Source organism: Gallus gallus, chromosome 2 (genome assembly GCF_016699485.2).
Source record: "Gallus gallus isolate bGalGal1 chromosome 2, bGalGal1.mat.broiler.GRCg7b, whole genome shotgun sequence".
Lineage (NCBI taxonomy): Eukaryota > Metazoa > Chordata > Aves > Galliformes > Phasianidae > Gallus > Gallus gallus.
In genome coordinates, this window is record NC_052533.1 from 143,926,534 (window position 1) to 143,941,845 (window position 15,312).

Consider the following 15,312-nt stretch of genomic DNA (forward strand, 5'->3'; position numbering starts at 1 on the left):
ATTTTTCATTGTCGCTTTAATGTAGGCCAGGATGTACATAAAACCGTGTCCCACTGTATAGGATATGTTGGCCCTGTTCATTCATTTGTAAGTTAGCCTCATAAACATCAAGAACAGATGAGGACAATGATGACCACCTAGTCTGAAGATTAAGGCTATGACAACCAGTGAGTTGCAGTGGGCAGAAATCACATGATAAGGACAATGTGACGTCCTGTACCTGACATCAGTTGAGTTTTACCTGGATGGGGCCAACAGCAAAGGTTGCCCAAAGCTCTGTCCCAAATGAGGAATCATGCCTGTGCCTTGCAGTAGCCAGGAGCTAAAAGTAGTATGGACACCCATTTTCCATTCTCTGCTAGGAAGCATTAGATAATTTTGTGACTGAAACTCCCAGGAGAAGTTACACTGTTGACTTCAATGTCCTACGATCTTACTCCACAAAGGTGAGGTGGAAGCAGTCCCAACAGTTCACCATGCACTGACTGTCCTTAGAAGTGATTCCTTAAACACGTTCCTTTTCCTTATTCTGTGCTGTAATCTTTTGAGCACAGCATGGTTGGATATTCGATGAAGGTTCATACTTCACTCTGCACGTACTTTTGTCAAAAAAGCTTTTATTGCAATGCAAAATATCCTCTGTATATGACATCTTTCTTCCCCCCAACCCCCTTAAATTTAATGAGTAATCCTTTCTGGGTTTTTACATTGTGTTTCTTGAGTGTATGTATGAATATATATACATATCTATATATCTATCAATCTATAGATATTATATTAATACAATCATATATAAATCTGGACCTATATCATTTTATATATATACACATAGCACTAGATATGTGTGTGTGTGCATATACATATATATACATTATATATACACTGTATGCATATATATGCACACACATACATATTGTATTATCATAAACATCTGTTGGTTGTCAAGGAACTTTTCTTTAACAAAATAGGTTCCATCAGTGGATTTTACTTCTGTAGTGCAATTTTACAGGAAGTTAACATTTCCACATTCAATATAAAAGAAACAATATACATTTGAAAACGTGCCATAGGATTTTTAATGAAAAAATTAGAAAAGTGCATTATTTTACAACACTACAGTAAATGATTCATTTTTTTTTTCTCTGTAAAGACATTGTAAAATATATACAGGGTTGCTTAGTGCATTCATTACAAAAGAAAGATGCAATCCCTTGCATAAATTACATATTGTACAGGGGTTCGCTGTCTACTTGGACTTGTAAACATTTGTGTGATACAGTTTTCATTCTTTATGTAAGCTGCAATACATCTTATTTTCATTTCACTGTTGTTGCATTCTAACTCCAGTACGGCATTCTAAGGCCATGTGTGAAGGCATCCTCTCCCATTATGGAGAAGGCCAGAAAAAGAAATGAAAACACAAAAGAGTTTTTAATTTGGTTCTCTGTAATCAAGTTATCAGTGATTTCACAAATCCCATCTTGATGCTTATGACCTTCTCTTTCTCCTTTGCTAGGACCAGCTCAACAACTGTGTTGAAGTTAGAGGTCTGAAATGAGCAGAGAAAACTGCTTACAGGAGGTAAATTCTCAGTGCAGTCCACAGCCAAGCATCTATAGCGTTCCTCTTTCCAAAGGACTATGCTTCTAATGCTCTGTGTGCTGCACAGAAAATGTATCAACCAGGGCAGAAATGTAGAGACTTTTGCTCTGTCTCAGGCTGTTGAGGGCCTTTAGAATGCCGTCAATATACCATCGGTAAGTACGCATATGCACATTCAAAGAAGTACAAAAATGCACCAAAAAGTGTCAAGAGATCCAAAAGAGACATAGCATTAACACACACTCACAAACACACACATACACACGCACTTCTGTCTGAGCAGGAAGGCTCAGTCTCCAAAGTAGGAATCACAATTTAATTTCAACAAGTATGTGTGTTTGGAAGAAATCCAAGAATTTCCATACAAACTCCTTAGGTCCCAAATTGAACACTTTTATCCCTGTTTCTCTTAGATGAACAGTTTGTTGAAGTAAGAAATTGCACCTTGAAGAGACAGTATCCACATTCTTTTGGCCTACTGGAAACAACTTTTAAGCCCCCCTCCCATTCTCCTTTGACCTATCCAGCTCCAAATAATTTCCTTTGCTGTCACAACACTAAGATCAGAAGTTGTAGTTCATACTCCTCAATGGCAAGAAACAGCCACACAAATCTTAACAAGTCAAGGGAAGAGGAAAAAGAAAACAATTTTTTCTTCCACAGATCACTCCTGACCTGGCAAAAAAGCAGCAGCTGGATTATTGGTAGTATAGCACATTATAAGAACCTTCCTGCTTTTACCTTCTATAAAAGAAATTCAGATTAGGGTTGCATTCTAAAGATTGAGCCAGTCTCTCATCACTTCTCTTTATTCGCTACTTTTTAAAAAGGTTTGTAGTGGACAGAACTCCTCCTGGAACATTCATGAATTTGTTTTTATCATACAGGGTTCAACCCAACAGTGCTTACACCCAAACGAGCTTTGGGTGGACCGACCAAACTTGTTAACGACAAAGAGAGAGGCACCTAGAGTGATACCCAGGAAATATCCTAATAAAATCTACTGCTAGTGCAACGGTGTCTCAACCCTCATGTAACCCGGATACTTGGATTTCAATCTTGTTACACAGTTAGTGTACACACTTTGCAGCATCTGCATAATATTACTGCACTAACAACTTATGCAGAAATTAGATGGCACAAAGCAGTCAAAAAGGAGGTAAATCAGCATGAGATCAGGATCGCTCAGCTGTGTTGAGTTCTCAGTGGTGAACACACCAGTTTCCGTTGCACCGATCTTCAGCAAAGAATAGAAACAGCTCAGTATTAACAATAAAGAGAAGTTTCCTACTGTTGTCTCTGACTGCAGTATCATTCCATGCTGGGAATTGAAAATATATGCTAAGAAGGAGCAGTATGATATCCATCTTTGCTGGAAAATGTATGTGACAGGAATTCTACAAAAAGTAGCCACATGGAAAGAGCTATCATTGAAAAGCAACTGGAGCCAAGAAGCTGAGAACTGCTTCTCAGAGAGACCAGAGAAGCATACAAAGCTCTCTAAAAGAAGCACCAGAAAAAAATGACTAAATGACTATGGATCTGTCTGAAGGCTCTACCACCAACATAATAGAAACTTTGGATTCTTTGTTGACATTGGGAAGATTTGTTTCCTCCAACAGGTGCGGTGCCTTGAGAGAAGTCACAAATGGGAAAAGAAAAAAAAAAAGATAAACGTTAATCTGCCTCCTTCTTCAAAGTACAAATTGCTTGAGCGTTGCTTTTCCCCCTCTCCTACATAATATCGCAATTCTTTTCTAAGCCAAATGCTGAGCAATGAGACCCACTATACACAGATTTCATAGTCCTAGACAGACACTTGCTTGTAAATCTTTGCAACTCACCTATGAAGAGGACAAGCTGTGTTATTCATACCTTACAAAAGAAATGCAGACGGCCCTACTGGATTCCCAGGCATTTGCTGCTCTGAGCTCTTGCCCTGTGCACTAGAAATGTGTGTTAGAAATAAGCCCCAACCTTCATCACCCTCACTCGGAAGCCAGGAAGAAATCCACTCTGTTGCCCTGTAAGCTTGCTCAGAGAGGTCTTGGGAGGATACACTATAAAATCAGCTCCCTCATCAGTCCAGCTTGTGATGGAGAAACTCAGCTGTACCATCTCCATTCACCAGGTGTTCCAGATCAGTTTGCAAACCATCCCTATGCTCAGCCCTACCAGGCTGACAGATTTGGGTTCTCCCTTAGAAGCATAAGCTATCTCACACAGCACAGCTGAGAACCTTCAGGGATGCTATGAAAGGGTACCAGTACCATGCTCCATCCTGAAATACAACCCCTCAGAGCTCACCCCTCTGGATCATGCCATCTCTCTAAGACACACCACAGGTTCTCTCCTCTGCAAGTAAGACATCAGGCTGAAAGCCTACCTCCACAAATACACTTAAACTTAGTTCAGTGGGAGTTAAAGACATCACTCCATATTTCAGATCTGAGCTAAAATCCTTTCCTCACATGCTCCCATGAGCAGCTCCAGTCAATGTGCCAAGATGACACTGTCAACAGGACACCTGTGGCATGACCTCCATGTCAGCAGTGACACTACCAAACAGGCCTTTTGGAAACTATTTCATAGACTTCAGATTTCAGACTCTGGGAGGCCAAATCATTTACATGCTCTACTTCAGCTAATTTAATTAAATAATGTTATCAAATTAATTAGCCTTTTAACAATAATTATGAATAATAATAATGAATAATTATGGGTATGTGGTATCAAAGATGAGCAAGGACACCACAGTCCAAGTCTTTCTGAGCCACAGTACAGATTTTAATCGAGCAACAGGATGGATGATGTTGCTGATCTCTTCCAAGGACAGTGGAGGGAAGAGGCTCTAGGAGACACAATTTTTCCTGCTCCCAGTTTAACATCAACATCATAATGTGGTCTCACCAATGACAATCCACTCCACCACGAAACAGCTATGCTCCATCTTTCCTACATCTCCTGCCACTCCTGCCTGGGAGGACGGTGGCAGGTTGCTAGCAAAAAGGCTAACCATAGAAGACACGTGTTTTTTCCTTAATTTGGAACCACATCACAGACCGTATCTACAGACACTGAGTAAAACACCGTGTCTCTTTGCAGGCTTATGTTGTTTGCACTTTCTTCTGATGCCCAAGCCTTCCCCCAGACAAACACAGGCTAATGTGTGGTATCCCAGTCAGGGCAAAAGTGGATTTCACCCATGCAGGTTTGTGCACTTCGCATTTTGTATTTGACTCCCCACATATTGTTTTTAATCAATCTGTAGATTTCTTTTGTCAGTAGTAATTAGAGTGGAACATTTCCTTCCCCAGGGTGCAGTTCTGTAACATAATGCTTTTCATTAATACATGACGGGGGAAAGTACAGAATGTGGTGATCCCGGGTTTGAACATACATCTACAAAATGGCAAGCTAATGAGTTAATATCTGGGTAGGGAAGGGGGGGAAATACAGGGAAAGCCGGAGGGGCCACTGCCTGTGCAATGGATCTTTCTTCTAGCCTCAAGTATAGTGCTCTGGATAGAGCAATTACTGCAAGCTGTTCCACAGACTAGATAAACGATGAATCAAAGCCAGGCTAGCAGTATCAGAACTCATGCACAAGGAAGATGCATTATGGTGCATAGTTTCAATTATTATATTTGCTTGTTCCACTTGTGAACTAGCCAGCTATGATAAATGTTATCATGCTGCTGTTTGCTCTGCATTTCTCAAAGTGAACTAAAAGACGAAAGAGCTTCGAACTGTGAATATTAATTACTAATAAAATTGCAGCATTAATTTTTCCTTTTTTTTTTTTTTTTGTCTTTCCAATCTATTTTGAGTATTAATGTATGGCAGCACTCCTTACACAGTCAGAAAGTAAGGTGAAGGAGGGCTCTGGGATATTTGCTAATTACAATCTTCACAAAAGGTGAGATAACTGAATGCTGAAGGCTCTGGGGATAATATTTCAAGCCCAAAATTAGCAGGCAGCTTTGGTTGCCTGGATTCCATAAAGCAAACTACAATTGCATAAGTTGTACATGTTGACTACCATCTTCAAGCCTTTCTACTCCCATCATTAGGTTTAGGAAAATTTGTTCACAGCAAGCACTAGTTGAAGATACAGATATATCTCAGAGTATATAGAAAGAGTCTCTGACTGCAGTTTCAGTAAGAGATGTATAAATTGAGACTCATCCCAGTTCTGGGTGTTGCAACCAAATCAACTAGGTTACCATACTGAAAGCCTACATGACAAAAAAGTTGCCCATGACACTTTTATTTCTCTTTAGCTTACCAGTTCACAGAAACATAAAGCCACCAACTCCAGAGGATAGTCCAGCTAGGCTCAGCTTAACAGCTCTAATATCCACCTAGGGTATGCAAAACATATCAACATTACTCAGGCTGAATAGAGTCTTGCTTTCACTGAAGAAAGCAGCAAAAACCCGACCGACAGCTCAGGAGAGCCACAAGTGTGAACTAAGATATGGGTTAGGAAACAGGAGTGGTGAGCAAAAATCATCCACAAGACAATTTTTGTTCAAGCTAATAAGGCCAAGCATAGACTATGTCTAAGCAGAGAACAACTCCCAGTCTGATTCTACCCAGATCAAAGCATGACAGTCTTCAGTATCACCTTATTGGTGTTTTTGACTGGAAAATACCCCTCCTCTTGAGAACAATGTCTTTCTTTTCATCTTTCTTTTTTCTTTTTTTTTTTTTGTTTTTTTTTGTTGGTTTTTTTTGGTTTTTTGTCTTGATACTACTTATTCAGGTGAAAGTTCTTCTGCCATGTAGATGTTATCTACATCTTAAATAATTGCAAACTGCTTTTTTGGCAAAGGCTGCCAACAGTTTTCATGGCTCTAATTCAGTCTCAGAGCTCAGATTAACTAGCATAAGCATCCCAAAGTGCCTTCCATCTGTAATCAATTCCTCTGCATCCAATGTCATTATTCTATTTATTTTTATTTTGGTGCATCATTATGTTGGCTAATCCTTTTCATATGGTTTGTCTTACTGAAGTTCCCAAAATAAAGTTTGATATTAAAGACAGATGACAGGCAGGCTGCTTAGAAAGACTATTCCTTTTTCAGCTCTGTGAGTACTATGCAGTTCTAGTTGTTGACAGTAGCAGTGGCATGATTCTCATTGTAATTTGTGCAAATTCCAGTCAATAACAGTGTCTTGTTGAAATATGCATTAAAAAGTCCATAACATTAGTGTAATGGACACACTCCAACACATCTCTATGGTCTGGCTTCCTCATAAAGATTTTAAATGACTGTCTTAATTGGATCCTAATATTAACAGGAATATTACAGAAAGCTAAATGAGGACATAAACTTCAACTGAAAGGTACTTCCACCCAAGCCTTTGCTCTCTGGTCCGTAGAGGAGCAAATCATTCTGGAACATTTCCCTTCTCCATCTTGATTACATTGGCTGCTCTTTTCTACAACAAATGATTCTTCTTTTTCTTTTTTTCATAACAAAAGCTTCAAACCTGTCACAGAAAACAAGAAATTACCTTGCTCAAGATAAATGCACAGAAATCATGATTGCTGCTCTGGCATTTCTTTGATCAAAGCACTAGGAAACTAATGAGACAACCTATAATAGAGTAGATTAATTTAGTCACTTTTTTTTTTTCTTTAAGCTGATGATTCTGTTCTAATGAGCTACTACAGAGGAGTCCCAGCATAAGTCTATTGCTGAATACCTCTGTACATCTTCTCCATACAATAACAACCAAGAACCTATTCTGAATCCTTTAACTAACATCCACACACCCCATCCAGATACGTCCCATTACAATTTTCTTTGTAAAGCATAAATATATCTATACAAAGTTCGGGCAAAGAAGCCCTAGTTAGATCTGTTTGGATCATCCTTGTGTAGTGATGCAGACCAAGCAGAGTTGTGCCTGTACAGTTCTATTGTTTCCCCTTTTGTTTCCGTATCACAGAGTGCTCAGACAAAGCTATTTTGGTGCTTCACTGATCAAACTGATTTTTTTTTCCTTTGATAATATGAAATATGATAGGATAATGGGGTTGTTATGTAATCAAAGTTGACAGCAGGGAGCTAAATTTGTGTTGTTTTGATGAACAGCACATTAGTGTGACATAAATAGATTAATCTGATTTATTATTATTATTTCTAATGCTTAATAATAGGGGAAATGAGAATCTGGGAAATGACAGTGCATCACAAAGTGATATCAAAAGTCTGTGCTGTGGAAACACAGGTTAGGTACTTTGGATATTAGAATGTCTACTCATAAGTAGACCTGCTTCTAAAGAGTGAGTATAGAACAAGAAAGGCTCTCCTGAAAGAAGTAACAGCTCAAGTAGAATAAAACTAATAGCGTACCAGAGAAAATACGCTGTGAAAAGCAGCACTGAGGGAAGAAAGCTGATATTCACAGATGTCAGTAAGTAGTCAGAAATGGAACAGACAAAAATCACCTTTCACTGACTGATTTTGCATGTTCTACTGAAAAGCTGGTATTAACCCCTGACAAAAGCAACTTTTTTTATAACGCGGTCTGTTCCAGTTCCAGACAGCCCAAGCCATTATTCACACATCAGTCAAGTACACAAAAACAAAAGAGAGAGAAGCATTTTCATCATATTCTGCCTGGTTTACTGATGCATCAACACAAGCGTGCTTGTATTTGTGGCTGCTCACAACGAAAAGTCCTGTAGGAGCTCATGTGAACATCTGCAAGGAAGCTTGTGAAGGAAATGTCCTGCTACTTCAAAATCTTATGTGCACCAGAAATATAGAATGGACAAAATCACAAGTTCTTCAGACAGAAAGAACTATATCAAAATAATTTTAAATCCAAAGGAATGCAGATATTTTTCCCAAATGCCCTCCCACAAACTGACTGACTGAAAGCTATCACTATGGATATCGCTCCTTCATGTCAACACACACACATTTCATCATCCACATCCATAAACTATGACTATGCTATACAAGAGCATTTAGAAAGCCACTGTGTTTTAACGCAAAGACTCTAATTGGCAGGTAACCCATGAGCCCCTAGATAAGATGCTGCCCTGGTTAAATACCACCTGTACTAAAATGTACTCTTCATTTAATTTTATTTATGGTCTCGGAGAGGAGAATGAGTAATAACTCAGCTGGAATATGTAACAGCTTTGAAATTCTGGAGTTCAACACAATTTACAGGACATCTAAAATTATTTTTGTATGCAGCAGAAATAGAAATTTCTTTTTCTTAGAGGAAAAAATGAAAAGTGAAGTGATGCTTTCAAAAGCGTAACTGCTTTTTTGACAAAACTGTTCAAAGTTTTGGCTACAAGTCCTGTTACAAACGTTCTTCTTTACGAGGCAGATGGCATTTCACCCTCCTGAAATCTGTAACATCCCAAAGATTTCCTCCTTTTCCCAAGAGTCATGTATACTTCAGCACTTCTACATGATGTGGACATGTACATATTCTTTCTTATCTCCTCAGCAGAAAAAGAAACCTACAATTATTTGCTGTTCTGGGATACTGTCAGCAAATCTATGAAAGAGAATTTGACAGCACTATGAACCCTATGGGCCGCTCTTCAGAAACTAGCTTCCAGGTGATTTTCACTGGAGTGCTTTAATACATCCTGAAGCTGCTTTTCTAGGTACTCTTGCTTCAACGCTTTTGCCGTCAGCATTTGCCTCAGGACATGGTATAACAGCACATCATTAATGCACCCAGCATGCTCCTCTACTATGCTGACAAAAGTTATTTCCATATGCTAGTCTGGAAAAGTTCATTCTCATCCATCTTCATTAAGAATTCTAAGTTATTTTTTTCACTAATCTTAATGGAGATTTTCATGCCACAGCATTTTAGGACTCCAAAGGAAGTTACATGTTGAACTTAAAGGTATGGATCCTTGCTTTTCATTTACTTGTTGAAACACAAATATCAAAATTAGGAGAACACAAACATATTTGATATAGTTAATAACTTAAAGTCGAGGACAACAGAGAAAGAAGGGCATTCCTTATTTGTCCCTTTTAATGCTCTTTATAGATGCCCTTTTGAAAGGATATCAATGTCCATCAGCACACAGAGCTCAGAGCTGGGTTTTTTTTTGTGACAACACACTATCTACCAGAAAAAAAACCAAAGTAAAATACGGAGGATTGCTTTCACACTGAAAGCACAAAATGGTAGAATCAGCAGGAGGCGTGTAGTGCCAAAAAAAGATGTTCTTTGTATGGCAAATTAACACAGAAGGCGATTTAAAAGATAGGATTAAATCAAAGACAATGTTGCAGCTTTATAAAATTCCCAGTACTACCCCCGTCAAATCAAAGATAAATCTCCCAAAGCACTAAATCTTATGTAATCACTGCAAATTCCTATTGTCTTAAACGGGAGCTGGATTAGGCCTCTAATTTGGTTTTGTAAAGTCTGTTTGGTCCAGATGAGTAACCAAGCAATGGATGATCTCCAAGGAACAACTCTATAACATGGTCTCAACATTGTCTACTACAGCTTGCCAATGCAATCACTCCTGGTGTTAACCTCTAAACACCGGAGTAAAGCTGATTTTGCCCATGAGTGCTAAATGCGTTTTGCCTTTCCGCATAGCAAAGAAGCAATATCACATCTAATCTCACAAGTTCCCAGTGAGCCAAACACAAGATACTGTCCCTTGAATTCTTCCTGAGACCAACAAAGGCTTTCCATTATTTACAAATCAAAAGCATTTAGAGACAATCATTTTTATTTTTTATTTAAAACAAGGAATGCTCTGTCACTATTATATAAAAAAAATATACATCCACCTATTTATACCCATCCTAACCCAAGCATTCCAAAAAATAGAATTCCTATTCATGCAGGTAATTGCTGCACAATAAAATAATAATAAAATAAAAATAATGTTAATAATAATAATTTTTATAAATAAAATAAAAACAACAAAATACACTCCTTAGTTCCAACAATTCTTCCAATTTATCTTAAAAAATTCCATCCGCAAATTGTTGGAACAGTTTCAAATGATGAAAGGAAATATAGTTAAATCAATAGGATTACTTGCTTTTGATTATTAATTCCATTGCTAGTTTTTCTTGTGTTTTCATTATGCATACCAGTTTTACAAAGTGCATGCTTTATTTTACTTTTTAAATTTTGAACTGGCAAGTTAAAATGATCCATCATTTCCTGCCTTTTTGTAATGATAATACAATCTAAAATCTAGCATTAAAAAATTTATCATGATACACCTGGTATATTGACTGCTTATGGCGCATGCTTGTCTTGGCAAATAAAAAAACAAATTGGCTCCCCACCCCACCTCCCCATTCTGTTTGGAAGCAATCAAAAAGATAAAAGCAGGCTGGAACACAATTGCTTCAAGGGAAAAAAATAATACCTGATGCTTTAATTTTTGTCGCATGGCACTAGTTGTGGAATTGCACGCGCACACACCCACACACACCCAACACACACACAAGCACGCACGCACGCTGCAACCTGCCCATGAGGAAAATAGTTCATTAGGTCAGGAGTGCCAGTGGCACATGAAGGCTCCCAGCTGTGTGTGCAACTTTGGATTTGGTACCCACTTCACATCACCTTGAATCCTCTGACATCCACCAAGGGGGTAATGTAAGGCATACTTTGCTGGAACAGTAATAATCCATGCTTCATGCTCAAGAGCTGAGTCTCAGAGGAGGACTGGCTTTCTCTACTCCCTTTGGCCTCACTCCGTCTCACTCAAGGAACAAAAATACCAAAACAACAGAGAAGGACTGGAGAAAACAAGGAAAGCAAAAGAAGACATATCACTTTAAATGGACTTTCGCCTTCTCATCAGCCTGTGGTTATCTGTAAAGCTGTGCAACCCAGGTGAGATGGAGCTGACAGGAGATGGGAAAAGGCTGTTTTTTAATGTGCTTGGCGAGATCTCCTCTATCTTGTAAGAGATGGAGTGAAAGTACTGGGGGTTCAGCTTCGAGCTGAACGAATTTTGGTGGGACACCACCCGGCTGGTGTACTCATGGGACCTGTAACACATGCAGGAACAAACGGACTGAAGGTCTGTTACTTCGGCCTTGTACCGTGGCCGACCATGCTGGGAGTCCTCTTGGATGTGGATAATCATGCTGTTGCGGTTCCCTGCCAGGGACGCCCGTTCCTCAGCATCCCGCCTCTCATCCTCACTGTTCATGGTTAAGAACCTGAGAACAACCAGATTTAGAAATGCCCCAATGACTGTCAACCCCACTAGAATGTACATAAAGCTAAAAGCCACGTAGAGAGGCTTCTTTTGAAGGGCCCCTTTGGTCTGCAGGGCCACATAGTCTCCAAAACCTATCGTAGTCAATGTTATAAAGCAGTAATAGTAAGCATGGAAAAAGCTCCATTCCTCGTACTGGGAAAAGGCTGCTGCTCCAATGCAGAGTGTTCCCATGCAGGAGAAGAAACCCACAGTGACCATGTTTTCCATGGAGACCTCGGTGCTCCTCATCCCACAGCACTTTTTGATGCGTTTCAAGAGGTACTTGACGAAGGTGTTCATGCGCTCGCCCAAGCTCTGGAACATGACGAGTGTCAGTGGGATCCCCAGGACCGCGTAGAACATGCAAAAGGCCTTTCCCGCGTCTGTTCCTGGGGCAGCATGTCCATAACCTGGGAGGGGGAATGAAAACACAGGAGAGTCAGCAATTCGTTGATTACCACAGCTCCCTTTTCAGACAGGCTGCACAAATCACAGTGACTCCAGTGCTGCAGGGAGGTCCAAAGCAACAGCGGCTACGAGGGCATCACAGTCACAGGATTTTCACATTTCCTTTGCACATATCCTGTAGCCAAAGCAAACATTACACATTAAAATAGAACTGTACACACAGGACTGGGAAAGATGAAAGAATCAGCAATCCACCTTACTTCTGCAGTCTTCTAAATACTGCATTTATTTGCTAAAGAAATTTCATGTCCCTCCTGCATCACACACAATACTGGACATTTTGAAAATAGGTGGCCTCGACAATATTTTTGTGAGGAGTTGGTGCTGTCCTGCCCCAAAACCAGAGTACACCGATAGCATCTGAATTCTATGTCTGCTGGCAACAGTGAGTCAACATCATTGTTGCCAGCAGACACAAATCAATGGAATTCTTTTTAAAACCGTCTTCCATACAGAATAACCCTTTCTCACAGGTATCATTCTGAACGCCATTCACTTCTGAAAATTGTTATGCCATAAGACTTTAGGGGTTTAATACCTGCTCTACCTTCAGTTACTGAAGAATAAAGAACTTACCAGTATCTTTTAGAGTTTTACAGCTTTTTCAAACAATCTAGGGAAGATTAATTTGCCACAATGCTAAACTAATCCAGGACAGAGAATGTATCATGTTCCATAGCATACTTTCCAGAAAGTAAAATCACAGCTAGACCTTCATTCTAAATCCAACAAGCACAGAGGTTTCTGTTTCAAAATGATTTCAGTTTTTTCACATCACAGTACTTTACATTTTTTAAGATTGCAAGTGATAGTACCAAAGCTTCCAAAATATGGTATGCAATGACCATGTGGGTACTACAATATAGATTTCCCTTAAAGAAAATGAATGGAAATCCATACTTCTCACGTGCAGTACCTCTCATCTACATCTAGATGCCTAAAACAAGTCACTAAATTATTCTCAGGATACACCTATTTCTCTACAGTGATTATAACTGAAATCACAATACAGACTTCAGCTGAAGATTAAAATACATAAATCTAGGTATCTACGTGCGTGCTAAGAGTTCAGGCTACTTTTATAGTCAACAAAGTTTTAATGAAAATAGGCAGTGGTGAGTTACTTAACTGCCATTCCAATACCTGCCTACTGTACGTTGAGCTGTAGAGAGTACTGACTGTTCCATTGACTGTATTCTCTAGGTCCCCATCAGACTGACTAGATGCCTAATGACTTCAGAAGATTCTAGGTATCTACTGCACAGGTTCACAACCACATGGAAACACCCAAACATTGGCATCTTCATTGAAAGCAGAGCTCCGCCTTCAGTGACTATCACCAATGCAGTTGCCTGCATCGTAGACATTGGAGGTTTAAGCCCACACAGAGGGATCTAGCATAACTTGAAACCCCTCAGTTACCATGATATCCATTCAGGGATGGTTAAGGAAACACATGGTATACAGCCGACTGCCTTCAAAATGAAAAGCAACAACAGGACAAAGAAAATAAAATGAAAGAACCAGCAAGAACGTCCTCCAAAAAGTTACACTTATTTCCTTAGATCAGTTGCTAGTTACTGGGAAATGCATGGGAGGTAAGAACTAATTCACAAATGAAATATATAAATTAAAAACAGAAAGCTCTTTTCAGGTGACAAAACAAATAGATTCACCCGTTATAATGGGATAGGTAGCTTGCTCTTTGTAAAAAGCAGTTTCCAAATTACCTGCAAGGGGAAATGTCTTCAATAGATGGATGCTGAATTTGTTCCACCTGACTGTCCCTCAATAAAGGCTATAATTGCCTCTCATTACTAAGATCAGCTTTTGAACTACAGGGGTGTTAATTAAAGCAGGGACATCTTCTCATTTTATAGCTTTAGTTACAGCTGATAAAGAGAAGGAAAGCTTCAGAAAATGTTATTTTCCAGATGGTTACAGAGATGGCAGTTGGTGGAAACAGCTTTCACTTTGGGTTCTAAAGAAAAGGGTTGGGGTGAAAAAAGACTTCTTTTGATATCACTATATTCCTCTTACTAAAGATATCCACAGAGACAGTTTGGAGATATTATAAAACATTAATATTACATACTTACACACTATGTCATTGTTGAACTTCTAAGATTTATCACAGACTTTGTAATTAACTCAAATTTAGTACTCTTAAGAAAGGAATATACTATATCCTTGTTCTACAGATAGCAAAGCACAGACACAGACAGGCTATAATTTCTGTCCAATTCGCATAAGTAGACAAAAAAATTCAGAAATTCGGATTTCTATTTCATCCCATGTCATACTCAATACTACAATATCAGATACATGCCTTTTACCATATTTTGACTATGACATTGGAGAAAAGAAAGGACTTTAGTCATGAAGCTGGCATTAGATTTTGCTAACAGATTCATATATAGGGGATCAGAGAAAGGCATTTCTCTAGTGCAATGTTGCTTTATAGAATAGTCACCTTAGTCATTGCCTTCAGCAATGTAGAAAGAGGGAATTCCAAACACACGAAAGAAAGTCTAAACTCTCCTTTATTTAAGAATCTGTCCAATTCACACAGTAATATTTCAAAAGCGAGTTCCATCAGTGCATGCTCTCTGAAATTCAGTAGATCTCAAATCTACAACAAAACACCATTGTCTGAACATCAGAGAGTGCCCTTGGGAAAATTGAGAAGGTTGATAATTGCCAGAGGAAGAGGGGCACAGAAAATCATCAAATATCCCCCCACAGTGCATTGAAGCTTGCTTGTGTCAGGGAAAGGCAGAAGCAGAAGAAACTACTTTGGTAGCAGATTTCAGCCTCTAAGTTCAGCATAACTTCCTCCACACAAATGCTACTGCCCTTTGCCAGAGTGTAAAGAGATGATTCCATGTGAACTACAATGAATGCAAAAATGCAAGGCTTCAAGAGAGATATAGAGGTGAAACATAACACTGGTATTTCTCACACTTCTGTGACTAAGGAGGAAGACCAAACAG

The 15,312-nt window shown here is 39.1% G+C and overlaps 1 protein-coding gene across 1 annotated transcript in view; it reads right to left on the minus strand.

The window, feature by feature from the left end:
- Positions 1–597: 597 nt before the first annotated feature.
- Positions 598–15,312, minus strand: part of KCNK9 (potassium two pore domain channel subfamily K member 9) — a 90,644-nt gene continuing 75,929 nt past the window's right edge. Inside the window, exon 2 of the mRNA XM_003640857.6 lies at positions 598–12,261. Coding sequence (XP_003640905.2) covers positions 11,420–12,261 — 842 coding nt within the window. The 3' untranslated portion in view covers positions 598–11,419. The remainder of the gene's footprint in view (positions 12,262–15,312) is intronic.